The sequence below is a fragment of the Motacilla alba genome, chromosome 1 (genome assembly GCF_015832195.1).
Source record: "Motacilla alba alba isolate MOTALB_02 chromosome 1, Motacilla_alba_V1.0_pri, whole genome shotgun sequence".
NCBI classification, from domain to species: Eukaryota; Metazoa; Chordata; class Aves; order Passeriformes; family Motacillidae; genus Motacilla; species Motacilla alba.
In genome coordinates this window covers 109,113,118-109,140,666 of record NC_052016.1, presented here as the reverse complement: position 1 = coordinate 109,140,666, position 27,549 = coordinate 109,113,118, and the positions used below count along the sequence as shown (strand labels likewise).

General features: G+C 42.0%; 2 protein-coding genes across 4 annotated transcripts in view; one reads left to right on the top strand and one right to left on the bottom strand.

Annotated features, from left to right (window-relative positions):
- The window catches only part of MAP3K15 (mitogen-activated protein kinase kinase kinase 15), an 84,030-nt gene extending 70,022 nt beyond the window's left edge, over positions 1-14,008 (top strand). For both annotated transcript variants that reach the window (XM_038130578.1, XM_038130588.1), the window contains 11 exons: positions 1,717-1,874; positions 5,434-5,617; positions 7,221-7,398; positions 8,050-8,224; positions 9,919-10,104; positions 10,512-10,617; positions 11,783-11,993; positions 12,838-12,950; positions 13,117-13,214; positions 13,318-13,394; positions 13,548-14,008. In XM_038130578.1, the coding sequence (XP_037986506.1) occupies positions 1,717-1,874; positions 5,434-5,617; positions 7,221-7,398; positions 8,050-8,224; positions 9,919-10,104; positions 10,512-10,617; positions 11,783-11,993; positions 12,838-12,950; positions 13,117-13,214; positions 13,318-13,394; positions 13,548-13,662 (1,601 nt within the window). In that variant the 3' untranslated portion in view covers positions 13,663-14,008. The remainder of the gene's footprint in view (positions 1-1,716; positions 1,875-5,433; positions 5,618-7,220; positions 7,399-8,049; positions 8,225-9,918; positions 10,105-10,511; positions 10,618-11,782; positions 11,994-12,837; positions 12,951-13,116; positions 13,215-13,317; positions 13,395-13,547) is intronic.
- A 151-nt stretch (positions 14,009-14,159) lies between these two features.
- Positions 14,160-26,895, bottom strand: PDHA1 (pyruvate dehydrogenase E1 subunit alpha 1). 2 transcript variants are annotated; one of them, XM_038130602.1, is made up of 12 exons: positions 26,717-26,895; positions 25,436-25,450; positions 23,969-24,037; positions 22,440-22,613; positions 21,658-21,784; positions 19,291-19,382; positions 18,839-18,931; positions 17,478-17,633; positions 17,220-17,291; positions 16,520-16,587; positions 15,186-15,294; positions 14,160-14,616 (listed from the first exon to the last, which is right to left on the bottom strand). In XM_038130602.1, exons 1-12 carry the CDS (start codon positions 26,780-26,782, stop codon positions 14,452-14,454), a joined length of 1,206 nt encoding a protein of 401 aa, XP_037986530.1. In that variant the 5' UTR covers positions 26,783-26,895; the 3' UTR covers positions 14,160-14,451. The 2 variants fall into 2 exon arrangements, with proteins under 2 accessions (XP_037986530.1, XP_037986540.1); XM_038130612.1 differs by lacking the exon at positions 25,436-25,450.
- Between the last annotated feature and the right edge of the window lie 654 nt (positions 26,896-27,549).

Here is a 27,549-nt window from a genome sequence, read left to right as displayed (position 1 = left end):
AGCCTCTTACTTGCCTGCAGTTTAAGTAAATGATACACAGACAAAGCCATTAGTCATGGATGGCTTCAGAGTGGAAGACAAGAGATAACAAACTTCACTAAAGTGAAAATCAAGAATTCCCTTTGCCTCTCTGGTATGTCTGCAGCTCCTCCAGCTTTCTTACAATGGAAGCCATGCAAATAAAATTAAGGTTGTGAAGTAACTTACCTTTCTCAGTTATTTTTACTCATTATCTCATTATTACTCATTATCATTCTCTTTGCCTGTATTTTACATGCTCTTCAGTGACTTTTATAGCAACTCATTGTCAGTAGGGATGATATATGGAGAAATGATATCTTAAGAAAAGTCACCATACTGTAATAAGAGGAGGTAACTCTTTCCTTGTGCCCTTCTTTCTTCTCTTGCAAATTTTCAGCCCTGTTTGTGCCTTTGAGATGTAATTTGCTATGTGAATAAATACTTCAGTTATCATTTTGGATTTAAATCAGTAAGCAGGTAGCTATGCCCCAGGGGACCTTAAAAGGTCACTAGAAATTTGGTTTTGTTCTGTAATGCAGTACATAAACCCTAGATTGTAGGCATTATGTAATAAAATCACATGGTTTGAAGTTCAAGACTTCTGATGGTTTAAACATTGCATCCCTCCATTCAAGACACGCAGCCTGAGGGCAGAGCTGTGGCTTGAACTTTCATTCTGCAGCAGTCACATTCAATGAGCATATGATACCCTTGTATCTTCCCCATATGTCCAGTACTTGATAGCTCACAGCTCTATGGCAGTATAGTTTTATTGCATTCCTGAGAAGAAAAATAATTTAATTTAAAGATGTCATAACAGAGCGGATAGAAATTCAGGTGGAGAAAGAACTGTAGTGTTCACAACACTCTGAGCATATAGAGGTTTCTGCTGCTGGTGGTGTGGACTCTTTCTGTAGAGACCTCATTAGCTGTGTTAGTGAATGGTTCTATAACAGTGATACCAAATTGACCATCTTGTATTTAATTTTTTACTGTACTGTTCTTTATCAGTATTATTGCTAGTATTACACTCAGGTTGTCTACAGGCAGGATCTTATTTTGTCAATCTGTATAACTTCAGAAATTCTAACTGGTTGGTTTGTTGGGTTAGCTTTTTGTTTGGTTGGTTTTTTGGGTTGTTTTTTTTTTTTTTTTACTAACCTTGGATGTCAGAAATGCCAAGCACATTCAAGGCATCCTGGAATTCTAGACCAACTATGATGAGTTGCCTTTGTTATTGCCCTGTATTTGCAAAGTTAGCTTTTTTTTTTCAAACTAACTGTTTGAAATTCCCTGTCACTAGTGTTCTCATTATTGAGGTAAAATATGAAAAACTATTCTCATGAAGACTATCTGTCACTTCTCAGATTTTGCCATCTCTTACATGCATAATCTTTAAAAGTTGGTGTCTGCAAAAATTTGATATAATTTTATTTTTTGGGGAAGCTGTTGGGTTATGTGGTGTATAGATTTTCAGCATTTGAAACCTTGTGTTAGAAAGGAGGGGCAAAAAGATAGTTTATAAAAAAGATGCTGTAACATAAGTTTTTGTCTAGTTTTCAGTGGTGATATGGGAGATAAGGTATTTAGCTATACAGGTTGCATTTCACAATTTTTGGCTTGCTGAGTGTTGTGTTAATCTTCCTTAATAAGAATGAAGAATGTTCACTTGACTGCTCTTTTTGTCCTGAGCAGGGACCTTGCAGTACATGGCTCCAGAAATCATCGATAAAGGACCACGAGGGTATGGTGCTCCAGCTGACATCTGGTCCCTGGGCTGTACCATTATTGAGATGGCAACAGGCAAACCTCCATTTCATGAACTAGGGGAGCCTCAAGCTGCAATGTTCAAAGTAAATACAGCTTTTTTGCTTTAGAGTTGATGCATTTTCAAATATAGCTGAATTTCATCATAATAATTGGTAATAACATTGTCTTGCATGGGTTGTTTTGCACAAAGCCATAGTCTGACCTCTGTTTTTAACTCTTGCTGAAAGATCCTCCCCTTCTCTAAGCTGTGCTGCTCTAGGGGGTGATCAGTTATTTTTGTGCTGGAAATAGGTCATGACTCAGAGCAGCAATCTGAAAAATGAGTGAAGGCTTATGAAAACTAATATCCCCTGTGTTACTTTTTTCATCTCCTGCTCTTGGCTTATCATTTCCTTCTTGTAATCAGTCTCCCAAATAAAGTTATTTCTACTGCTGTAAGTAATTTTTTAAGCTTCCTTCCCAAAGGAAAATGTCTTAAAGGCCCAGTCTCTGCAACAGGGATGCAGGAAGATGTGATGGAAAAGGGCAGGGGAATAGCTCTCCAGGATTTCCAGCATGTATTAAAGGAGTAAAATACTGTGTATTTTGCATTCCAAATCCTTCAGGTCATAGCTACCTCCTCAGTAAGCTGTTGTCTCTATTATATTGTTTCTCTTAGTGTATCTGTTTTCAAACGCAAAAATTAACACATGAGAATCCTTCAGATAGTTTGGATAATAAAAGTTTTTAAAAAGTTACTTGTTCTAGCTCTGTAACTAACAGGAGTGTAACAACTATCATGTGTCAGATAAGTAGACTGAAAATTTTTTGTCATTCCATTGGCTTGCAGTGGACCTTTAGTAAAGCACTTAAGTTTTCAGTTATGCTTGAGAATTCTCATTCTTATAGTGGGGAAAATATCCCATCCATAACTCAGCCAACTGCTTTAAATTATCAATGTTGTAATTTTTTCATATATCTGGTTGAAAGCCACTGTGTGAGCTTAGTATCATCATAAATGCAACCATGGTGGCAAAATCAAGTCTCTGTCAATAGGTACAAAAATCTGGGCTGCAGTTCAGAATGACATATAATGTCATATATCATACTAGGCCTGTGAGGTGTCCCATGAACCACTATTACCGTGGGTCTTCTGGGCAGTCAGGACTTGGTGAAACAAAGGAGAGATCTTGACTCCATTTCAGAAGGCTGGTTTATTATATTAGGACATATATTACATTTAAAAAGACCACAATATAACTATACTACAAAGAACAGAGAGAAAGATTCATCAGAAGGCGAGACAGGAATAGAAAGGAGTGAATAACAAAGTTCTGTGACTCCTAGAGAGTCCGAGAGCTGCTGCCTCCTGGATTGGCCACCAAGCAGAAACATCCCACATTGACTAGTCAAAAAGCACCTGCTGCATTCCACAGCAGCAGATCACAAATTGTTTACACTTGAAGCTGAGGCCCTTCAGCTTCTCAGGAGAAGAAAATCCTAGCAAAGGGATTTTCATAAAATATCACAACCACAAACCACTGCTAAAAGGCAAAAAAAGGATGATTGAGGGTTTTGATAGGCTTATTTCAGTGGTATAATAGGTCACCCTGGTGCTGTCAACTCGTGGCATACCTCAAAAGAAGCTGCCTGGCTGAACGTGGTTTGGCTCCCTAAAGCTTTCCTGGGGGAGCCATGGAAAGAGACTGTTTTCCACATCACTGTAAGTGTCAGATACAATTCTGTTGGCAGGTGCCTTTTAACCTTATGTACCTGGCATGTAGTTGTGACTGCTCAGTGAGTTACACATCTTATTTTTCAGCACAGTTATTGAAAGTTTTTAGCATTCTTATTGCAGACTGTTTTAATGTACTACAAATAGACATTTGGTTTTGTTTCCTGTCTCTTGGCTTTTCTGGGACCTGTTTGGAATTGTGTCTTGCTAGGCACCACAGGTTATAAACCATGTTTTCTTTTTCTGTGTAATGCAAGTAAGCAAGCTGGAAGCTGGATTTGAAGCAGGCTGGCTGGGCAAACATGTAGAAAGAAGTCTGGAAAACTTGGAATATTGAACTTTTGAGGTCCCCACCTCCACACATGAATGCTTTGTTGTGCATAGGACAGGTGAGGAGAGGGAAGGTTTAAGTCTCCCTTAAGTTTAAGTGCAGTCACTTTAGAATTTGCAAGTGATCAAAGACTTGGACAAGGTAGAGAAAAGGGGCTACAGTAAACCAAGAACTGGATAGGTCCTGGCTGGCTGTGCATTGCATGGTATTTATTATATGAGCACAGAATGTGTGCACCTGTGTCCATGTGAAAAGAGTGCAAACAAATGGCATTCAGTGGAGACAAAGTACACTGCTGGTGTTGCTATAGAATTTGCAGGTGGTTGTGACAAAACTTACTCCCCTTGTGCAACAGAGGTTAAGGTAAGATCAGAGACAAGCTTTCAAACTTCCTGATCCTGGATTGGAATTTTCCTAGATTTTTGCTTAGTGCATAAGAGTGAAACCTGGCACCAGAGTGCTGCCAGTTTGTGACACAGAGTCTTGAATGTGCTCAGGCCATGGTTTGGAAGGCCTTAGAGCCCTATTAGCATTTTATTACTGCACTGTCATTCAAACAGAAGCAGGACTGCTCAGCATTTTTTCCTTCAGCTTGTATTCAAGCTGAACCAGTATTGTGAGCACTTAACAGTGTGTTAATGCAGCTCTGTAATGAGATTATTTGAAAGCAGATGGCACTTAACTGCTGGGCTGCTGTCTCTCTCCCTTGTGGACACTATCTTTGTGCTTGTTCTCCAGGATGTATTTTGTGTAAAGATGCTGAGACTACAAACCATAATCTCTCCAGACATGTGCATACAGGTTATACAGCTCTGGCTTCCAGACAGTTCTGCCAGATTGACAGTAGAGGATAAGAAGGCAGTGAGGAACTGGAAAAATCACTGGGGAGCAACCTGTAGAAGCACATTTTTCATTACTTAAAGATAGGCTCTTAAAAGAGACTCTTTTATGTAATGACTTAAAATTAAAGTCATTACTTAAAGAATGGTTTAACAAGGATCTTGTTAAAGCTTTGGACATCATGTGATTTTCCATTAAATAACACTGAAAGACTCAGGAAGACATCTGGCCCGAGAGGGGGGTGGTGACAAGGTCTGGCAAGGCCAGTGTGTGTATTTGTGCAAGGAAATTTGTCAGTGGCAGGTGCAGAAAAGGTGTAGCCCCAGGCTGTTGGTGCTAGAGAAGGAAATTATTGCTGTTCTTGGCCATGAATGTGCTGGAGGAGTCAGCAACTGAGAGCCATAGCTCTGAGCAGGGAAACCTGTGCAATAGCTGGAGGGGTTTGTGGCTGGTCAGAGTATTTGAAGCACTTGGTGTCGATAATGCCCAGATACCAAGATTGCCTGAAAGCAGATGATTAGATACATCCATCGCTTGACATTTATCTAATATCACATGGGTGTTTACACCATGTTTGCCATGAAATAAAGCAGGATTAGAACCTTGCTGTCATTTCACTGCTTTATGTGGGACCTGTATCACTCCTTTTCTACAAGAGCCCGGAGAAGTGGGAATGACTGTATTATAGGAGCTTTGGCCCATGGTCTCCTTGAAGTTGTTTCATAAAAATAATTAATATTTGTGTTTTACTTGCCAGGTTGGGATGTTTAAGATTCATCCTGAAATTCCAGAATCAGTGACTGCAGAAACAAAGGCCTTTATTTTGCTCTGTTTTGAACCTGATCCCAGTAAACGTGTTACAGCATCTGATTTGCTCAGAGATTCTTTCCTGAAGCAAGTGAACAAGGGCAAGAAAAGCAAAATTGCGTTCAAGCCTTCAGGTAAGGAATTATCAGCCAAATCCAAGTCAACATCATCATTAAGTGTTATATAAAAAATTGGAATCATTAAGCACTTTCATTTACAAAATTTCTTGTGCCAGGAAAACAGCAGGAACTCAGCTGTTAAAAATGTCTGTGACTTTTGATTAGACATATTTAAATTTAATAATTCCCAGAAAATGAAGTCCTGCTTATTTTGTGTTTTGCTTGCTGAAACCTCCCAAGGTCGTTTTTCCTCTCTCCAGAAAGAAATGCCTCATTTGTAGTAAATGAAAATTAGAAGAGTGACGTGTGACAAAGACTTTCCAAAGCAGTTCTGCATTTTACATTCACAATTACATAAACTTCAGAAGTCTGAGTTACATAGAGCAGGTGTTTGACACCTGAAAATGTGGGTCTGTTAGGTGTTCGGGTCAGCATTTTTGACTTGATAAACAACATTGAAATTTGGCACAAAGGTACTGAATTTGTTTTATCTGCATTGCATGTTTCCTCTTCCCTCCCCCCCAAATATATCAGCCACAGTGATAAGGAACCCTAATATAGACCTGCCAAATAAATCACATGAAGGAACTGTCTGTTTCAAAGCAGGGAAAGCCATTGGTCTTGCTGCTTCTTCCACCTGTCTGCACACACACACACTCCCAGTGCAAATTGAAGTTCTTCCTATTTTTCAGCCCTTCTTCTTGGGACAGCAGCTCTCAATTTTCTGTCACCCTGAGGTGCCTTGCACCAGGTTTCATGAGGTGGCATACAGTGTTTAATTTCTGTGGCTGTTTAACCTCAGCCATTTGAACATCAGTCATGTGCCATGGAGTATGTCAGAGCTTTCTGGACAACTTTCAACTTCTAGCTCTCTTCCTTCCCTCACCTCCAAGGATTTGTAGTGACAGGCATCAAAAGCTTTTGTCATATTTTAGCTCCGTGGGTATGTTCACCTTGGGTTGAGAGAACTTTTTTATCTTTCCTGCCACACAGCTGCAAACTGGCAATCAGGATTACAGTAAACTCTCAGCATCTGGGTTGGTTTATTTTTTTGTTGTTGTTTTGTTTTTAATTTTTTCTTACTTTTAAGATGAATTGGAGAGGGAGAAGAGATTTCCTTCAAGCCAGTGCTGAGAGAGAGGGTCCTTGCTAAGGACAGGGGCACATGTGAGTGAGGCAGAGATCTCAGATATGGAGAGGGCAGTTTGATGCCCATTAAAGGTGAGGAGGGCACGTAGTAGAGTGGTCTCTGCTTAGAGAGACGGCTGTGGTGGAGCAGCAGATGAACTTCTTGGTTCAGTTCAGGCTCTTTAAACTGCTCATATCCATTTGAGCCACTTTGTGGGGCCAGCACCAAGGGGGATTGTGTGTATGTGTGAGAGAGGGTAACAAAATGGCGTTTCCTGTGAGTATCTGTGCTGTCTTTGGGTTTAGCAGTTAACTTGTTAAAACCTTTTATTGCTTGTGCATGCCACTGCTTTTGATCAACAAGGTTCCTTCTCCCTCAGCCGTTTTGCAAAATGAGGTCTTGATATCAGTGAAGATGATCACAGCTGTTTAAAGCATGTTGCCCTTTTTGGCCTAGTTCTGTCACACGTTTTACCATGTCTGTTCCCAGATTATGCTCGGAACACATCCCTGCCACTGCCAGTCCATGGGGAGCAGGCTGGCAGTAGCAGCAGTGAGCACGGCTCTGTTTCACCTGACTCTGATGTGCAGCATGATGTGTTTTTTGAAAGGCCAAAGAGATCCATTTCAGAGATTCAGACAAAGCATCCCATTTCTCATTTACTGAGGTAAAATATTTGCTTCTCACTTGACATCACTGAGGGAGTCTGTGGATTTAATTCACATTTTATTTTATCTGAGGGCAGTTTTTTTACATAGTGGTTAGGTAAGCCCATGTGTTAATCAGTAAGTTGCATAGACAGATTACCAGTTAATGTAAACATTGTCTATATTTAATAATGAACAGTCATTCCTCTCCTTTAAGGTTTCCGTGTACACTTTTCTCCTTCCAGTGAGTAAATATCAGTGGCCTTATTGATTGAGTGGACATGGATTTAGGAGTTAAGTGAGGATTTGACCCTTCCATGTACTCATGACAAAATGGGAAGCAGAAATACAGTTCTGCTTCTCCCAAAGTACAAAGCAATACTTCCAATTGAGTATGTCACAGTATGGGTCCAGAAAAAATGAGTAGTTTCAGCTTTCCTCCCCAAAGCTGCCATTAATGCCAGCTTCTTAGCAGAGGGTGTGCATTTTGAGTCAGCAGAGGCTCTGAGCCATCTTCTGTCTCAACAACAGCATTTACCAGTCGGATCAATCTGCTGCTGTAGTTTGCACTGAGTTTTTAACCCCAGAAGTGTCCTTGCTCCCTTCTGGCAGTCCTGGTGTCTTGCTAATGCTGAGCTCTCTCTCGTGCCTGTGCCGGGTGGCTGCCACAGCGTCCCTGATGAGGGCTCGGCCTCGGAGGACAGGAGCGCCTCGCCGTCCGTGGAGGATAAGGATTCGGGGCTGTTCCTGCTGCGCAAGGACAGCGAACGCCGAGCAATCCTCTATAAAATCCTGAAGGAAGAGCAGGATAAAGTTGCTTCCAATTTGCAGGAGTGTATCGCACAGGTAATTTCACTTCAGCTCAGCTTTTCCCGTGTCAAAGGGAAAATAATGAGCCAAGTCAAATTATTCCTTTTCTGAAAATGAATAAATGAAGGTGTTTGGATTGTTCCTTCTGAGTATCTTTAATCTCTGAGACCTGTAACTGTGTGAGCTGTTTGCTGTTGTGTGAATGGGTAGCAAACATCACCTTTTGGCTGTTGGTTTTATATGAGGGAGAGGTTTGGGCATGTGATGTGGGATTATGGAGGACTGAGGTTGGTGGGTTGGGTGGTTTTGATGTTGTCTTTTCTTTTGGCATTTAAGGACATGGAGCTAAAACACCACATAGTAATAGGTAAATTCTGCTTTAAAGGTGCTTTAAACATCTGATTAGCAATTTTTAAGAAAATGTTTGTTAACGAGGTGCCAAGATCACAGTACGTGAATCTTAGGAAAGCTAAGGTACATTTTCTGAAGAGGGGAAGGTTGGGTGGGAAGGTTTAGTTACTGTGAAGAGGAGCAAGAAAAAAATCATAGAATGGTTAATGCAGAGCCAGACATTGCCACACACCTGTAACAGCCTTTCCTTCTTCATGTCTGCTTGTGATGAGCCTCTCTGGTGAATCTGACTTTTGCTCATACCCTTGTCAGTGATTTTTGGGCAATCTCCAGCATGCTTGTTTGTGACACTCTCCCATCATTTATTCTTACTAAAGCTCTGTTTTTTCACCTGGACTGCACTGCCATAAAAGGGAGTATTGACTCTTGGGGTGGGGTCCCCAGCCAGCTGTTGACACCTGTGGCTTGGCTTCAAGCCCTGCTGCTCTGTGGTCAGCTCCACACAGCCCAGGGTTTGCTGCTCCCTGAGTTCCCTTCCCCAGCAAAGTGCATCACAGGGGCTCCTGTAGGGCTCTACAGACCACAAACTCAGGCTGAGAAAGCAACTGGGATGCATTTTTGCTCTGAGCTTAAACTGCAAAACAGCTGGTAGCCTTAGAAACAATTAAAATTCAGAGTGAGGAGTAATCTGGGCTCCAAGCATTTTCTGCAATGAAGGATTATTTAGTAGCAGCAAGTCCTGGTTCAGTCTCCAGCTGTTTTGTAGCACTGCTGTAATCATCTCTTTTCCATAATTTATGTAATAGTCCCTTTACCTTTTTAATTACAAGGGTAGTTCTTACAGCCATTTGGATGGCTTTAACTGTGGGGGTTATGGACTGAAAATCATCAAATAAACACTGGTGAATCACTGTGTCATTTTAGACCTTTTTTTGACTTGGATAAATGGATACATAAGCATACTTTTTTTCCTAAGGAAATCACAAATCTGCATGATTAGGTAGAAGTCCAGATTCAGCTTATTGAAAGGATACTATCTAAAAAAATTGGGTCTCTTAGTGACTCATTTTGCTGTTTTTATGGAGGAGAGCTGCCCTCTGCAGTACATTGTGGGAATGCATAGACATAATTTGGAACTGCTTCCCTTTGTGACAGCCACAGTAGCAGTAGATTTACAGGGTTTTTTTGAAAACAGAACTTACTCTTTTTTTTTAAGATAAAAACTAGAGACTTTGCAGAAACAAAAGTTCTGTGATTCTGTTCATCAATGTGAAATATACAGAAGCAAAGCTATGTAACCCTAAGAATATTAATGCTACTAAATAGGTGTTTAATGACCCTGGGATTCATTTGATGTACATTCATTATCTTTTCTCCAGAGCTCTGAAGAACTGCAACTTTCAATGGACCACATCAAGCAGATTATTGGGATTTTAAGGGACTTCATACACTCTCCCGAGCAGAGAGTGATGGCTTCTACAATATCCAAGTTGAAAATGGATTTGGACTTTGACAGCACTTCCATCAATCAGATTCATCTGGTGCTGTTTGGATTCCAGGATGCAGTGAGTTCCTTTCCTGGTGTAGGGGCAGAGGAATTCTTTGGAGCATCACAGAACGGTTTAGGTTGGAAGAGATCTTAAAGATCATCTATTTCCAACCTCCCTTCCATGGGCAGAGGCACCTTCCACTACATCAGGTTGCTCCTGGACAAAGCTCATGCCAGGGGTTTGCAGCTTCCCCATTGTTCCTCACTCCTCTCCCTCCTTGTACTGTAGAAGAGTTTGAATGTCCCAGTCTGGCTTGAAATGGTCTGAAAGCTGTAGCCTAAAATTGTCAAATCTGTTTAGTCTTTGAAAGGTGGAAGGTTTTTAGTGCTGCATGCATTTTTTACCTTATAAAGCTTATTATGACTATTGGAAAATGAGATTCCTAAGGTGTGAGCAAATGGTTTTTGCCGCTACTTTTACAGGTGAACAAAGTGTTAAGAAATCACTTAATAAGGCCCCACTGGATGTTTGCAATGGATAACATCATCCGCCGTGCAGTCCAAGCAGCAGTCACTATTCTTATTCCAGGTAAATCAAAGCAGCTGAAAATAATCCTTTTTTTTTTTAAAAAGTGTTCTGCATATCAAAGAGCTGTAGCAAATGGAACAGTTCAGATGTTTACTCTTTCAGCATGCCATTAACTGCACCCCATGTGCCACTCATCAAAAGACATGGGGTTGGAGTGTTGCAGAGAAAGAAGCGTTGATCTGCAGGATTACTGCTGTACTTGCAGTACAAAAGCACTTAATGGGGAGATAACCAGTGGTTCTGCACCCCCACTGTGGTCCAAACATGACCAAAAAAAAAAAGGCAAATTAAATTCAGTCCAAGCTGGAGATTTTCTAGTAAGAAAATTATTCTGTACATATTAATGACATCCAGCATGGTTAACACTGCACAGGTCTGGATATGTGTTCTGAAAAATTATTAATGAGCTATGGAGCAGATGTGTAGAAGGGAGTGCATCAGTATGAGAAAGAGGATGATTCTGGCCCATAGGTGAACAATGGGGAAAACCACCAGGAAGAGAAATGTCTAAGTACTGCCTAGGAATGAGTTAAGTTGGAAATATTTAAGTAGTTTTGTAACTGTTTAAAATGCTGAGCACCCCTTCCTGTATAGGAATGTTCTGAGACTTAGTAGCAGTGAGCCCTTTCAGTCCCAAGTTGCCATGGCTTTTAAAGCCAAATTGGCCAAATTTTTTAGGACTTTGTACAAGAAAAATTGCAGCTGTTCTTTGGTAATAAGGGTGGCCACCTGCAGCAGGTTCTGAGAGCTGGGGCTAGAAATTCTCCCTGGAGAAGAGGAATGCTTTGTACACTCTTTGGCCCAGGGCATTAGGGAAGAACACTTTATTTTTTAAATTTTCTTTCTCTTACTATTTAGGAAAAATGCAAGCTTTCAGGGGTTTCTCCTTAACATATTTTGACTGTGTTATTATTTATCTCATGAGTAATACTACAACTATGACCTATAGCTCTACCTTTGCTGGTGCATTGCTCATTCTAGACCCAGTGCCAGGGAACCTGTGCTCCAGCTCACATGAGGCTTCACTACCCCCGTGCTCAGTGTTGCAATAAAACAAATTATGCAAACAGTCTTCTCCATCCACAGTAGTGAAGAACAAACTGCACAGCCTCTGAAGACACAATTACCAAAATAATCTTGTTCTTCTCCTCATTCTTTTTACCAGAGCTTCGCACTCACTTTGAGCCAGCATCAGAAGCTGAAGGGGGGGACAAGGACACTGATGAAGTGGAGGAGAGTTTCCAGCCCTCTGAACAAAATGGGGCTGAGGATGCTGCCATCACATCGGGGGTCAGCAGCCTCAGTTCTGTGGTGTCACACAAGGCTCAGCAGCAGCTCAGCCAGGAGCTGGGCAGGCTTAAACACGACACCTTAAGGTAAATCTCCTGTAAAGACTCTGGATGTATGTTCAGGCAATCTTTGAAAAGCTCTCAGACTGTGCTTTCTACACTGATGGGTACATACTTACCCATAGTACTGCTCACCTATTGCCTTGCAATAAAGCCTCCCAGGCACACAAGTGGATTTGAAATACACTGGCAGTACAGTATGGCAACTGACCACCATTCTGTACAGCTTTTGTTTCTGTGTAATTATTCTATTAATTGCAGAATGTCACATTGGATTTCTGCAGGGAAGTAATTGCGTTTGTGTAACTGTGCCAGTTCCTCACTACTCCTTGGATGCTCCCTGACTTGGTGTCAGTGCCTCAGAGCTGTTCCAGCAAGGAAAGGCCACAGCAGCTCTGTCTTGGATCACAGGACAGGCTGGCCATTAATCAGCACCAGCAGAGCTCAGCAGAGCCCTGCCCTGTTTCTCATGGGTTACGTGTGTAGGGTGCTGCCAGCACGGTAACAGCTCAAGTTCCCATTCCTCTTTATGTGATGTAAATCCGTGATCAGAAAGTCCCTGGAAAAACATCAGTGTTACATTGTTCAGTAGTAAATTACAGTATAAAGGCAGCAACTCTGCCCAGGGAGGCTGCAAAACAGTAGGAACAGAATTTATGAGCTATTTACTAAATTCTGCAGGTGAAAGCCTTCAAGTGGCACCCCTGAGTCTCAGACAATCAAAGTGAAATCTCTAAGCCATTAGAGATGTTACTTACAACAGTACCCCTCACAAATGCCTCTGTCCTGTGGTACTTATTAAAAATGATATTTTTTTCAGTTAGATTTATACCGAGTGTGGTTGTGTTTGATCTTTCTTACATGCTACAAGGCTTTTGGAAAATCTCATTCAGAAGGAGAAAGAATATCAGACCCTCTTACGACAATCTTTGGAGCAGAAGACTCAGGAATTACAATTGCTTCAATTAAAACTTAAACCCAAAGGTATGAGGAGACACTGCAGAATTAAGATACTGCAGTTACACAAAAACATATGACACCATGTGTTTGTTGCAAGGATGCAAAACCATATAGCTTAAGCTTCAGTTACCTGAAAACAACTACTTTTGCCCTAGTTTTGAGGTGTATTAACCTTTGTTTTCTGTTAAAGATTCCCAGCAGTCTGCAACAACTTTTAGAGAGAATGCAGACCCTGAGCTCATGAACTGGCTGAAACAACAAGGAGCAGACTTGGATACCATTAAGAGGGTAAAAATAAAATCACATTTAAAAAACCCTATTAAGTTTAGTCATAATTAGCCGTTTGGTTTCAAAGAAAGAAAATTTATTTATTAATAAATTTGCCTTTTAGTTTGCTGAAGAAGATTACACACTAAGTGCTGTCCTTAATGATATCACCAAAGATGACTTGTGGTATCTTCAGCTGCGGTAAGAAAATGCTTTTTAGTTCTGCTATGTACTGTCATGACTGCTCTATCCTTGGGATTTCTCAGTTTTACTTTTTGCTCAGTTTAAGGCAGCGGAGACGAGGGAGTTCTCCATTTCCAGTTTCTCCAAACTGTTCTCCATTTCCCTTCACAGGGGAGGCCTTCGCTGCAGAATCTGGAATGCAATCCTAAACCACCGACAGACATCCGGCAAGAGCTCGGTGCAGGTCAGCGCTTCGGAAGAACACGAAATGGGAATAAGCAAATGAAATACATTCCCAGCACCTAAACTGTTAGATGTATATATTTATATGTACAGTGGCCTTGCAGGTTTTGCACAGTGATGTAGCTTGACTATCAGTGTAATACACAGTGAATAGTAACAGCTTTTAAGTCAGTGTCAGTGTCAATGTAAGTTATTTATGACAAGACTAAAGCATACAATGCCTGTCAATGTGATACAAAACATTAGCAGAGAAAAAACCCACCTGAACTGGCTTCAGCACTGTGAAAACTGTGAACTTAAAATGTGTTACTTCTGCTGGCTGATGGTTTGAGCAGGGAGGGGATATGCTAGAGCATGTCACCTTGTTGTAGATGGATTTATACAGCTTTTTGTATTAAAGCTACTCTCACTGAACTACTGGGAAAAGCCTGGTGTGAAGTTTTCAATTAGTGACTTTCCTGCAGCAAAACCAGAGCATGTAAATGATATTTTTGGTGGGGTTTCTAGGAAAGAGTTTATGAAACAAAACAGACCATTAGATAAAGGTTGATAAAGTTTAATTTTTCTTTTTCTTTTTACACTGTACGTAACACATACAGTGATCCAAAGAAAGTCAGTAAAGCAAATATATAGCACTTTAAATAAACCACTTTCTTTTGACTTAGCTTCTTCTGCAACATTCAGCATGTTTAAGAAATTCCATACTCAGATGGATTTCCTTACACATTTCCTCTTTTGAAAGAGCTCTTAAATAAGCTTAAGAGTTGTTTATAATAGTTCCTGTAAATGCATTCGCTTATTCATAAGAATAAGTTACACCAATAAAAGGCCTTTAGCTGACAGACTTGTACTTTATCCACTGGTTTGGGCCACGCACTTCAAAGGGTGGCTCATTGGAGTAGATGTGGTGACCCAGTTCTTCCAGGGGAGGCTCGGGGTCAGTGGTAGCAAACTGAGCAGCTTCCTCGATCTCCTTCCTTACTGCCACATCAATTTCCTAAACCAGAAATGCATGCTTATTAGAAGACAGCTCAGAAAAAGCATCATGATTTTGAATGTAAGTGCTATGATAAAGTATCAGTCAGAATTAGTTAACAATGACTAGAAATGTGAAATTAAAAAAGTTTAGAACTCCTTCCCTACTAAACTGCATCATTTTGGGTAGTACTGGTACCTTACTGACCAAGGACCATGACCTCACTGAGCCTAGAGGGCTCCTCACGGTTAGAGAGTTCCTCACTCCTTCACTAGGATTCTTCACCTTTGGTCATTTCCCTTTCCAAGACTCCCCTTCCTGGGGAGTCAAGAAAGCCCAGTTAATTTGAATTTCTATTAGGAAATTACACCCCCCCAGCCTTACTTAGCACATAAAAGCAAAAGGTCTTTCCAGCAGAACACAACTTCAGGAGCTGGTCTGCAACAAAACTTCGCCTTCACAAGTTACATTAAAGCAAACCTTAAAGAACTTCAAAGAAAAGCACTGCATGCTGCCCAGTGATGTGCTTTCTGGAGATCTTCAGCGTGTGACTGCTCAAGAGCTTCCTTACAAAGCAACTAAAACCATACCTTTAGTTCTTCAACGCTAGCAAGGTTGTTGTTGACCATTCTGTCCTTCAGCAAAGTAATGGGATCACTTTTGCTTCTCACTTCTTGAATTTCTTCTCTAGTACGATAGCTAGGAACAAGACAGGCAAAGACATGACCCTAGAGCAGAGTGAGGTTCTGGACACAGCTCACTTCTAGAAAAAGAGTCCGAAGAGTTGTCTAGTACTGTGGGTCTTCAGGGCAGTTAGGACTTGCTGAAGGGAAGGAGAGATCTTGACTCCATTTCAGAAGGCTGGTTTATTATATTATGATATATATTACATTAAAAAGACCACACTATAACTATACTACAAAGAACAGAGAGAAAGATTCATCAGAAGGTGAGACAGGAATAGAAAGGAATGAATAACAAAGTTCTGTGACTCCCAGAGAGTCCGAGAGCTGCTGCCTCCTGGATTGGCCACCAAGCAGAAACATCCCACACTGACCAATCGAGGAAGCACCTGCTGCATTCCACAGCAGCAGATAACAAATTGTTTACACTTGAAGCTGAGGCCCTTCAGCTTCTCAGGAGAAGAAAATCCTAGCAAAGGGATTTTCATAAAATGTCACAACCACAGTTGTTGGGGATGCAGTGACAACACAGAAAATTCATCTTCCAAAGGATGGCACAGCAAGAGCCAGAGGTCTCCAGAGAGAGATCTGTAAATACAAACTGAGCGGAAGTAGCTCCAGACTCAAGGGAAACGGGAGCAAAGCCAGCCTGAGACAGTTATCCTGAAGGGCCTTATTTCCTCCTAACCCTTCCCCCCTGCAGAGGGGGCAGCATGATGTGCACATGCTTCCAAGTCACTGCAAGTTTCCAGTGAGGAGCTGGGATACACCTCTACTTCATGCAGACACATTCAGCTTTGTCAGTTGGAGCAATGCCCAAATCTCTCTAGCACCTGCTCTTTGTACTTTTAGGATGTGGTCTTGTCTGGGCAGTCCAAACTGTTCCTGTAATTCTACCTTACAGAAAAGCACAGTGCTATTCAGCCAAACCTTCATCAGGCCACACCGTAAGGCCACACTGAAAGCAGAATTCATTAATAGAGAGCACAGAGGTTTAACTGACTTTGTGCTTGTTCTAAACCCACATCTTTTAATTCTGCATTAAAACAAGTGTGTTACATGGCTACAGATTATCAGCTGAGCAACCAGATGAGCGAGCAGGCTGCTCATAGCAATTTCATTGTAACCTCAAATGCATCTGACATCTGATTTAAACACTGAATTTCACAGCTTAATCTCTTAGAATCTGACCATCAGTACTTCTTTTCAGTGAAAAGAAAGAAGAAAGAATGTGACAGTACCTTATTCCAGGGTCACTCATACTGTGGCCATGGTAACGATATGTCTGTAACTCCATCACAAGAGGACCCTTGAAATGAACAGAAATACTGAGTGTTGCCACCGTGAGTGACCAACTGGTTACAGCAGCAACTATTTGCTTGAGCTGAGCTGCACCAGTGATCGATTATTTTAATTCAATAGGTTTTTCTCAATTTAATTTACATACTATTAGCACATACAGTTTCACACAGTAAAATGACACCTAATTCTTTTTAAGTGAAAGCATGTGCTGATATTGCAAGCATTTATTTTCATGTTCTCATTGAGCAGCTTTGCAATTTCCTTCCTTCCACCACTACTCAGAATATTTCAAATTACCTCACAGAACCTTCATTACTTCGAGTATTGAAAATCTTCAAAACCAGTGTATTTGGGTGACAGACTCTAACATTGACTCACAAAACCTTTACTTCACTTTCCATTTCTTGCAAATACAGAATGATTATTACCTTCCTTGATGCTTCTCCTAACTAAACCCAGAGATCACAACTGCCTGACAGTCATAACACCTTTCACAATAGAATGTAACTGTGGTAGAAATGGGAAAAAATGACAGTATAAATTTTAAGTGTTTGGTTAATTCAAATTGAGGAACTACTTATGCAGCAATAGCTTGCAAGAATTCCACCCATGGAGAAGGAATGCCAATTACAGACTTACTTTTCCAGATCTACAGTACTCGGCTGCAAACTTGACTGCTTCTCGGACACAGAGAACATCCATGCCATCCACCTGGTAATAAGAAAATACACGTTAAGGCAAAAAAAATCCCAGTCTCCAAACTTCCAATCTCAGTATTTCCACAAGTCGAATAGAATTCAGCTTCAAGTAAATATATGTAGAAATAAAAGAAATACCTACGTATGCATTGTGTAGGTATGTGGACAAACATTCCCCCTCAAAAAAAGCTGTACCCACCCTGAGACCTGGAATGAAGTATCCTCTTTTGTAGTAGTCAGTGCTGGCTGCAGCTCTTTCAACTGAGGTTCCCATTCCATACCGATTGTTCTCACAGACAAAAATACAAGGCAATTTCCATAAGGCAGCCATGTTATATGTTTCAAATATCTGGCCCTGAAAGAAAATTAAGTTATATCTCATCAGGGAGCTCAGCCTTCAAGCATGAGGCTCTACTGAAAATTCTTCAGTTGCAGAGGTCTAGAAATTTTAATGCTAAAAGTGATCTGAAACCAGCCATTTGCTACAGCTCAGAAGGAATAAAAGGGAAGCTACACTACACAACTTTCATCTCAACCAGTAGTTTACAGCAGTTAATTTTTAAGCCTGAATCAGTATCTGTGTTAGGGTACCACAAAACCTTCAACTTTAACTCAGGTATTTCAGCAACAGTCATATAAAAAACTTGACAATTGATTAACTTGGCAGGATGCTGCTACAGCACAGTTAAGTTTGACTGCAGTGACTGCAATCAGCCTTGATTGCTACAGGTCAAATTCAGGGAAGGCCATGAATTGAGCTCTCCACCTGTGCTTTGGAAGTGTGAAAGTGTCTGTGGTACACTCTAAATCTCCAACTGCTTATCTGGCTTATTGTCTCAGCTGGTAACATGAAGAGACTGGCTGGAATATCAATAGTAACTGGCTCTGCTAGAATGCTCTGACCTCTTCCCAGTCTTCAGAAACCTGATTTACTCATCTCTCCCTATCCAACAGCACTGTCATCTTGCTGCCATCCTTCAGAGCTCTCCTGACAGCACACACAGTTCAGGGTGTCACACTTAGGTGAGCTGTGCACAACTGGAAAGAGGGTAAAGAGTAACTGGAAACCCCTCCTCCCAAGACTCGTGTACCATTCATGTAATTAACCATTAGCCTCATTCACTCCCTGAGTATCCAGAGTGTTCCAGAACCAAAGGAGCCAAAAAGCTTTCCCTCCACTACAGGTACAAGGGCCAAGCTCAAAACAGGGGTGGGGAAAGACAGATGTTTACACAGGTCCAAAATATGATACAACACTGCAGGCACATGCTACATTCCTGGTATATAAAGAGCACCTAGCAATTAACTTCTTAACTGTTCACCTGAATCACCCCTCTGAGGACTACAGTTGTAGGAACACATCCCTGCTCAAACACTTAAATAAGAGGTGGCCATGTCCAAAATCTGCAGCATGCCTGGCCACCTCCATGGAGTTCATCAACACTGCCTGGGTCGCAGGTACACAGGGAGGGCAAAATGTGCTCTTCCACCCCTTGGAGTAAAGGCAGAGCTCGCAGAGCACAGAAGGAAAATTGATTCTCCCCAGCCACGCTGCTTTACCTGATTGGCTGCACCATCCCCATACAAGGCCACACAGATTTCATTTTTAGCGAAGTATTTACAGGCCAGAGCAATCCCGGCTCCAAGAGGAACCTGCCACAGAGTACAGGACAAAACACTTTAGATCAACATTTAAAGGAGTTGAAGATAGGCAGCCTGAGAACTTTAAGGAGACATTTAGGCTGTTAGAGACCTGCTGGACAAACAAGCTGTTACTCACCCACTTCCCTTTGTTACAAATGTTATTGCAGCCAAAATACAAACATGGACGGTGTTCTCACTTTGAATTATTTTTGCTACAGTTTACAACATGGTGGGAACACCAGAATTAGACATACCAGCCACAGAGCAATGGTATCTGCACACAAGCTCACACACCACAAAAACTGAGAGCAAACACAGGACGCGGGCTAAATTCAGCTTGTGCTTTAAAACAGAAGAAATGCACGTACCTGAGCACCAACAATACCGTTGCCACCGTAAAAGTTTTTGGTATACATATGCATTGAACCTCCTTTTCCCTTTGCACATCCTCCTTTTCGACCTGAAACATGAAGAACAAGCAACTTCTTTTCTGGAGGAAAAATAGTCTACAAATTGGAACATCTAATTTAGTTCCTAAAGGTAGTAACACTAAGACTACTAAGATCTGGAGTTAGGACATGATGGCCTCTCTCATACAAGTTTACAGTTAAACATCTCAGAAAACAAGTAAGGGGGGAAAAGAGAGAGCAATAATGAAAGCAGAATTCCAGAAACATGGATGAGATTAAGAAATTTCAAAACCAACCAGAAGTTTCTGTGTCCTACTATACAAAAGCATTTTCAGATAAATTTGAGGTGTTTTTTTATAGACAACAAGGTCCCATATCGTAATCTGCAAGAAGTAAATTATTACTTTCAGCTTCAGCAAGAAAAGTAAGACTAATGTTCCAAATTAGTTGCAGTAATTTAGACTTGTCTTCCCTTTGACAATAACCAAATGTAAAAATTACCAACAGGACACTGAAAATAACCCAACCACTCCCAGCTCCCCATTCTACCCCAATAAAAACATTAGTCACCCAGCCCAGCTTTATTCAAGGTGTACTTTGAAGATAACCCGTGATCCATGAAGCATTACAGCAAACCCTATTTAAATGAGCCCATCGAAGAACACAGAATTTCTCATCAGCCCATTCCATTTCCTAGTCTTATCTGTCTTGTTACTATTCATAGAAGATTGTATTTTATTTCTAATAAGCACAGCTTGTCTGTTTTTTTTTTTTTTACATTAGCCTTGGTGTTTATTTTAGAAGTGAGTCTCTTTCTGAAGTTTGTACTTCTCTTTCTTACTTTACAGTGGATCATTTTTATTATTGATATTTCTCATACCTTTCCTATGTTTATGAACTGGTTAATTTGTTTTGTGGGAGCTGTTACAGATTTTGCCAGCCAGGACCAAAGAAAAAAAAAAAAAGTCTAATTTTTAGAAAAATAGTTTTATGAATAAGTGCAATTTACCTTTACTAAGCTCCCTCCACTTTTTGTACACTCCCTTCTTGTATTTTAAAATGTATTTAAGAATTCCTGATTAAGCAATGTTACTTTTTGCTACATTTTCTACTTTTCTTAGAACACAAACTCTTTTGCCATGTAATTGTCAATTCTCCTGAAAAGTCCTTTTCTATAGCTTGTTTCCTACAGAATCTTAGCTACTGGGGTTTTTTTGACTCTGCTTCCTTCCCCTTCAAAGATTTTAATTCTGTCATTGTAACTCATGCTGTCTTTCAGTCTGGCATTTGTAGTCAAGATCTTTCTTTGCAAGAATGGGCTCTAGCAGCAGTTCTAAGAACTTCCCCCAAGTGTCCTTTTCTGGAATAACAGTCTCTTTACCACAGCCGCTCCTTCCCAACTGAAAGAGCCCCAGTAAAGTCAAGTATAAAGTTAAAGAAAATTTCATGTCATGAAATGTAAAATAATCCCACTACATTATGACTCATATTTGTAGTTTCAGGACCCATAGTTGGCTTTGGTCATGACAATCTTCCCATTTACTTTCTGACTTGCCAGTATCCAGTGACACTTGGCAAATCAGTCACCACTGGATTCTGGGCTTTTGTGCACATTACGCATAAGCATTCTTAGCACACACAATTCTTAGTTTACAAAATCATACCACTTGTCTGACCCCCAAACAGGCTTTCCTACACTAACATTTCAAGCATGCAGATTCTTAGATCGAGTCTTTATTATACCAGTGATGCATAAAGGCCTTCAAGCTCCTTACATCTGTTCACAGATCTCCTAAGAGTTCATCAGGCTGATCCTCTCTTCCCTGCTCCATCCTCAATCCTACTGTGGACAGCCATCTCTCCATTCTGCAAAATTTCTGTCTTGATTATCACTTAATATTCTTGTTACAGTCAGATTTTCCCAAATCATTCAGTTTATCATTACAGGCAAAGTTTACCAGTCTTATTAAGACTTAATTCTGGAAATCCAGGTCTGTCTCTTAGGGAGGATAATGCCCTGTCCCACTGAGAGCAGATGCCTACCATCAGCAAGTTCAAACCTGGGGCAGCACAAAGAATACAGCATATGGTATCCAGAAAAATCTTACAAATTTGTGCTTTAGAAGTACCAGCACTTAAATATTCCTTATTTGTTAATTTTCACAGTAAAAATCACTGATTCATAAAACTGAATCCATTCTGCTGTGTCACTAAACTGCTTCTGAAGGCCCAGTATACTTTGTGCATAGACATCACTTTGAATTTGAGAGAAGAATTCTGACACAAGCACAGCAGCAGGCGATCCTCGCTCCGCCGAGCGCAAACCTGTGAGTTCCGCGAGAATCTCCCGGACGGGCACTCCTCGGGTGTAGGTGAAGCCGTGGGCTCTGTACGCTGTTATCACGTGGTCTGTGGGCTTTATGGCAGCCTCGATCCCCACACAGCAAGCCTCCTGTTACACAGGACAAGGGAGTTTAGCAAGAAAGAAAAACACACAGCTCCCACAGTCAGCACTGCGGCACATTGCTGATCCCACTCATATCGAATACTGGCAGGTCACAGGAAGAGCATAGGTACAGGAGACTGACTTAAATCCCAAGGGTTGGTAACAGGCCTGGAGCTACAACAACCTTGAGCTCTAAATTCCAACCTGATTGACTAGCAAAGGCACATGGGAGGGGAACCAGAATCTGCAAATATCTGAAGAATTCCCCCCTCCCCACCCCAGTGAAGTATCTCAACAATCACAATTCAAAAACATCAGGGGATAACTGACAGGCAGAAAAGTTTCAGTAAGTTCATGAAGTTTCTTCTCCTGGCTGTTGCTTTTTAGTGGGCACATGATCCATGAGATACAGAAACAAAAGCCATCAATGAAACCTGAGGGGGAAAATGCAGGCCTTCAAATGTGCTCATTCCTCACATTCAGCTGATCTTCAGCTGCACTGTGCCCTTCCCTGTCTTTGCTTCTCTCCTCCTCCCTCCTCTCCTCCCTCTCCTTCTCTCACCATGTACGCAGATACTCAGTTCTTCACTGTCCACTCTATTAAAATCCCTACATTAAATAAGGTAAGAAAATATAAAACCTCCTGGCCAAAAATTCCTACCTGACCATCATATAAGTGGCAGAAGCCACGAATGATCTTCTGCTTGTAGAGCTGGTCAGACTTGAGCTCCATGCGCCGGATGGTCTGCATGGTCTTGTAGTACTGGAGCCCCTCCTCTCGAGTCATCACTGCCGTGGTGCCCGGCCCTTCCTCCAGCCGATGGAGGTCACATTGCTGCAAGGTTAAACAAGTCATGACTTCCTCAAAATCATTCATCCTATTTACGAGTATTACTTAATTGTTTTTTAATGATCTGCCATTTTCAAATTCAGAGGGTGATCCCTTCCAGAAAAGAAAGGCAGCAAAACCTAAACTCATAGGTCAGGACAACTGTGCACCGTTTCAAAATGCAGGGAAGTAAAACTCTTACTTTTAATAAAGACAGATTTCTACTCAGAAAATAAAGCCTCATTATTCCTAGAAGCAGAAGATGAACTAAAGTCCTCCAGAAATATGGCAAAAAGCACACTTCCATTGTTGTTGCACACCAAATACTAGGTAAGAGCTACAGAGGCTTAGTGAAGAGATAAGAAAGATCAAGAGTTTCCTCTGTTAAACAGTTTGTAAGATCTGGCCCTAAGACTGGCCCTCACCTCTGCTACCTCCGTTATACATAAACAGTAAGTTCAGTGGAACAGACTAAACAAATTACTCTGTCAGTGCAGATTAAATGGCCAAAATACTTTTATACAGGTTAAAGACGGCATCTGTCAAACCGAAAGTCACTCCAGAGCAAATCCACTGACATCTAGACAAACTGGATACAACACCTGGGCACACTACTCAAGACAACTTTGCTTCAAAGCTCACAGAACAACAGAGACTCTGGAGTCTTGTTATCAACACAGGATCAAAAATAAACCTTGTATCTACGCAAAAAAGCATTTTCATATAAACATATATTCCTTCCCTTCCACCTGAAACAATCTGCATACTTCACAGGCACAGCCAAACAGGGAGAGGGTGGAAAACAACACAAATTATTTCTTTCAGATTTTCCTTCATCAATTCCTGAATGAAACACTGGCCCAGAAGCTACTGCCAATAGAAACATCACTTTTTCCTAAGACCCAGCCAGAGTGGAAAGCTGACAGAACATAACACACATTTTCTGAGCAGCACCAAGTCAAACATTGAAAGGATGCCATATTTTTTCCTCAAAAACCCACACAGACTTCAATCAGCTGCATGTTCAGGATAGACTGCAAACACCTAATTGTTTCAAAAGCATCAAGGAAACAACAGAATAGAACAGAAGAGGTTCCTTAGCTCCTTTCTAACTCTGTTCTCACAGCTGCATTGTAATATAACAGCTGCAAAAAATCACAACTTCACATTCTTAAGAAACAACTAACATTACCACACACTGCCAACACAGAACTTCCAGCTGCACTTCAGAGAGCGAGGGGTTTGGTTCTGGAAATTCAAACCATATTTTCTAACTGAAAGAGATATGGGGACCAGTCCATCAGGTTAAGATCTCTAACAAATGCTTACAAAGAGTGCCAGTATTAAGTGTTCTTCTTCACCTTAATCTCAAACGTAGCTTCACTGGCGAAGTCTCCATAGTTACGTGATGCTACCATCACTCGGGAGGCCTTAAAAGAAAAGACAAAACAGCAGCATGAGCAACGTTTAAATGCAATTATCAAGGAAAAGTATGTGAGTTTCCAAGTAATTTCTAAGAAAAATCAGGCTGATCCTCTCTTCCCTGCTCCATCCTCAACCCAGTATTCCCAAACTGAAATAAATTAGACTCAGCAGTGGCATATCCCATAAGACTAGGGAACTTTTATTCTGTATGCCAAAGTCCTTCAAAACCCATTGTTTAAAATTAAGATTAGAAAAAGAGAATTTAAACAGGTAATACCCTTGATTATCTAAAATAAACCCAGTAAGTTTCAAAACTTTTGACAGTGAAGAGCATCAAAACCACAAAAATAATTGTTTATCCCTTCACATGCCAGGCTGACAATATAAGGAGACACAGCCAATGCAGACTTTGATTGCTGACTCTCTGTGCTAACTGGAATTTTGACTAGACAGAACAAACAAAAACCCCCAAAACCAACCAAACAAAAGGAATCCAGCAGGTATCTGAAATATAAACTACTCTCACTTTTTCTTTTCAATAGGAAGAGAAATTGGGGGGGATTCAAAGCCATAACAATGGAGAGAGAGCATCACTTCAGTAACAGCATGGCAACTACTCTAAAAATTATGTGGAATACAAGAAACACAGAACAACAGAAAGGGTGGCATGGTAGGGGAGAGATAGGAAAGATCTTTTAAAATACATTACTGCTCCCTCTTAAAGAAGGAACACAGGGTGTTGACTAATGAATGGTGGTGATTTTGGATGTCTTCAGCAAGTTTCACTGCAGCATCAGACAGGATGGGCCTGTGTCCATGCATGCACTGTGGCCACAGCGTAAGGAACGCTACATCTTTACTGGAAAGACTGTTCTGCTAATTAAGTTACACAAAAACTTCAGCAGCTCCTTCAGCCAGGGAATCCACATACAGCTGAAGGTAGATTCCACCAAAATTTTGAGAATGTTCAGGTCACCATCTTCAAAAGAGTTCTGAGTGACACGTGTGAAGCTTGGGAGAAAATTCTCAACCCATCCTGGTTACCTCCTGTGTTGTATATCGACCAGATTTATCGGTAACACTGTCATTCACCCTGCCCTGTTATCAGATTAAATATTTAGAAGTTCTAATTTAAGCCCAGTTTCTACAGTATTTACCACAAGGCGTCAGTATTATCGGTGAAGAAAAGCTATTTTACTTCTAGAGCTGGAAGTAAATCCACAGTTTGGATTCACAGCATCACAGAATGGCTGGGGTTGGGAAGGATCTCTTTAGGCTGCTTGGTTAAACTCCCTACCCTGAACAGGACATAAAAGCACACTGAGGAGTCTCAACAAAAGCCCCCATATGTGGGCAGTACACCTATGAAAAGTAAACCTAAACAAGACTGGCTGAGGCCTTACCTCGCTAACGGCTCCCTAGGTTAGCAGCGTTTGGAAGGGAAAAAAAAATGAAGAAAAGTAAGTAGCTGTATCAAATAATGAGGAGAGGAGAAGTCAGCAAATTACTATCCAACTAGGACAGAACACTGCAAGTGGTAGTTTCTATACATGGAAATCCATCTGTACACTCTGGAAAATGCTCAAAGCCTATATAAGATACTGCTTTATGGATTAAGTCTACCTCTATTGGTAATTTATGCCTTCATTACAGAGGCAGAGGAACAATTCAAGACAAATATTTACGTATTTGGTAAGCAGCAGGATCCAAAAATCTTTATTGAACTATCTGAACGAGATTAACTTTGGCATTCCAGGAGAACACAGTATCTACAGAGCAGGCCAAGTACTTACAGTGAGGGACGATTTTTAGGCACCCATATTTGCAAAATTTAATCTAGAGATTCTGTCTGTGAAGTAGGAAATGCTCCTAGATATGCAGCCCAAAGACAGAGAGCAAGAGCTTCCAGTAAATTTTCTCTCCTGTGTTTTTCTGATGGATCCAGTCATCCACAAGCAGTGAATGCCTGGGTGAGAGAGCTGCCTCAGAATGGGGGTGCAGCAACACATCTGCTCTCCATGGCAGAAAGGCACCTGATTTCCAGTTACCTAAAAGTACCTTTTAACTCTCGTCTTGCCAGCAAGTTTTTTTCAGCAGGGTTAATTTTTCCTCATGGCCACAGTCATTACAGTGGGATAAGCAGCATGAAGTGGTAAAAGCGCGATTTTTTGACACAACGAAGATAAAACACAACAAGTGACTCACACTAAAAACAAAAGAATAACGAACTTTGAAACAAAATTCATGCAGAGGTTGAAAGGGGCTGTTGGCTGAGCAAGGGGAGGTCAAGCAGTTCAGCCAGACGCTGAACTCCAGTGGGGCCGAGCAGATCCCTCTGAGGGTCCTGACCGGTGCAGTCCAAGTGTGCATGGACAAGATCCATCAAGTCCAAGTGTAAACAAGATCCATCTAGGACCTGCGCCATCATGGGCTTAAAAAGCGAGCTCCTGCACGCGACGACCATTTTACTGTCACTCGGGATCGTCACGCAGAGAGGGGGAATGAAAAACCCAGGTGGTTTTTTGATTTTCTTCCGTTTCTCTCCTCTGCCGCCGGAGCCGCGTTCCCGGGCGGCTCCCGCCATCTCTCCCGGGCTATTCCCGGAGCTGCGCCCCGCGCACCCCTCCGACACCGCACCACCCCCGGCCGGGCCGGCACCGGCCGCGCTGAGCGGCCGCACTCACCGTCCTCCCGGCGGCCGCCGGGCCCTGCAGCAATCGGGAGAGCGCGGCCAGCAGCATCTTGCGCATGGAGCGGGAAGGGCGCGCAGCGCTGCCGGGGCCCGTCCGCGCCTCTCCTTCAGCGCCTCGGCCGCGACCGCCGCCCGGCCTGCGTCCCCCGCGCCCTGCGCATGCGCGGGCCTGCGCTGCGGCGGCAGCCCGGGCAGCGCTCCCTGCTGGGCGGCAGGGCCCGAATGTAATTAAAGGTCATTAAAGGTCAATAAAGGTCATTAAAGGTCATTAAGGGTCGGGAAACGCGGGACGGATCGCGTTCCCTCACGCAGCCCGCGGGGCGGCGGGCGCACGGGCTAACGCGCCCCTTGTGCGGCCTAGGCGTTAGGAAGAATCGTGGCTCTTCGGAGGAATTTCTCCTCAGAATTCTGAGGAGAATTTCTTCTCAGAAAGCGCCATTGGGCGCTGAAATGGGCTGCCCAGGGGACTGGGGGAGTCACCGTCGCTGGAGGTGTTTAAGGAAGGAGTGGACAGGGCACTCAGTGCCGTGGTCCAGCTGACGTGGCGGGGCTCGATGCTATCAGAGGTCTTTTCCAGCCTCATTGATTCTGTGCCTCAGGTTTGGGTGCTTCATGTGCTGCCACGCCAGAGCTGCTCCGTGCGAGCGCACTCCCTGGTTTTTAAATGCACAAAGTAAGTGCTGAAATGTTTTCCCTTTAACGTCACAGGCATCCATCCCTTGGGAAATACACAACAAGGTTAAGATTTAACTTAATGCTGCAGAGTCCTCCCACCGTGTGACAGCTGCTGATCTCTCCAGCCAACCTCCTTTCTCATGCCGCTGG

Bases quoted from the DNA above. Each gene is read 5' to 3' on its own strand.
- PDHA1 (XM_038130602.1), bottom strand. From the start codon at position 26,782: ATGCGCAAGATGCTGCTGGCCGCGCTCTCCCGATTGCTGCAGGGCCCG. The intron at 18,932-19,290 runs GTACGTGCATTT...ACTCTGTGGCAG, and splicing joins ACGGTATTGTTGGTGCTCAG to GTTCCTCTTGGAGCCGGGAT. The intron at 16,588-17,219 runs GTAAGTCTGTAA...GTTCATTTCAAG, and splicing joins AGTACTGTAGATCTGGAAAA to GGTCCTCTTGTGATGGAGTT.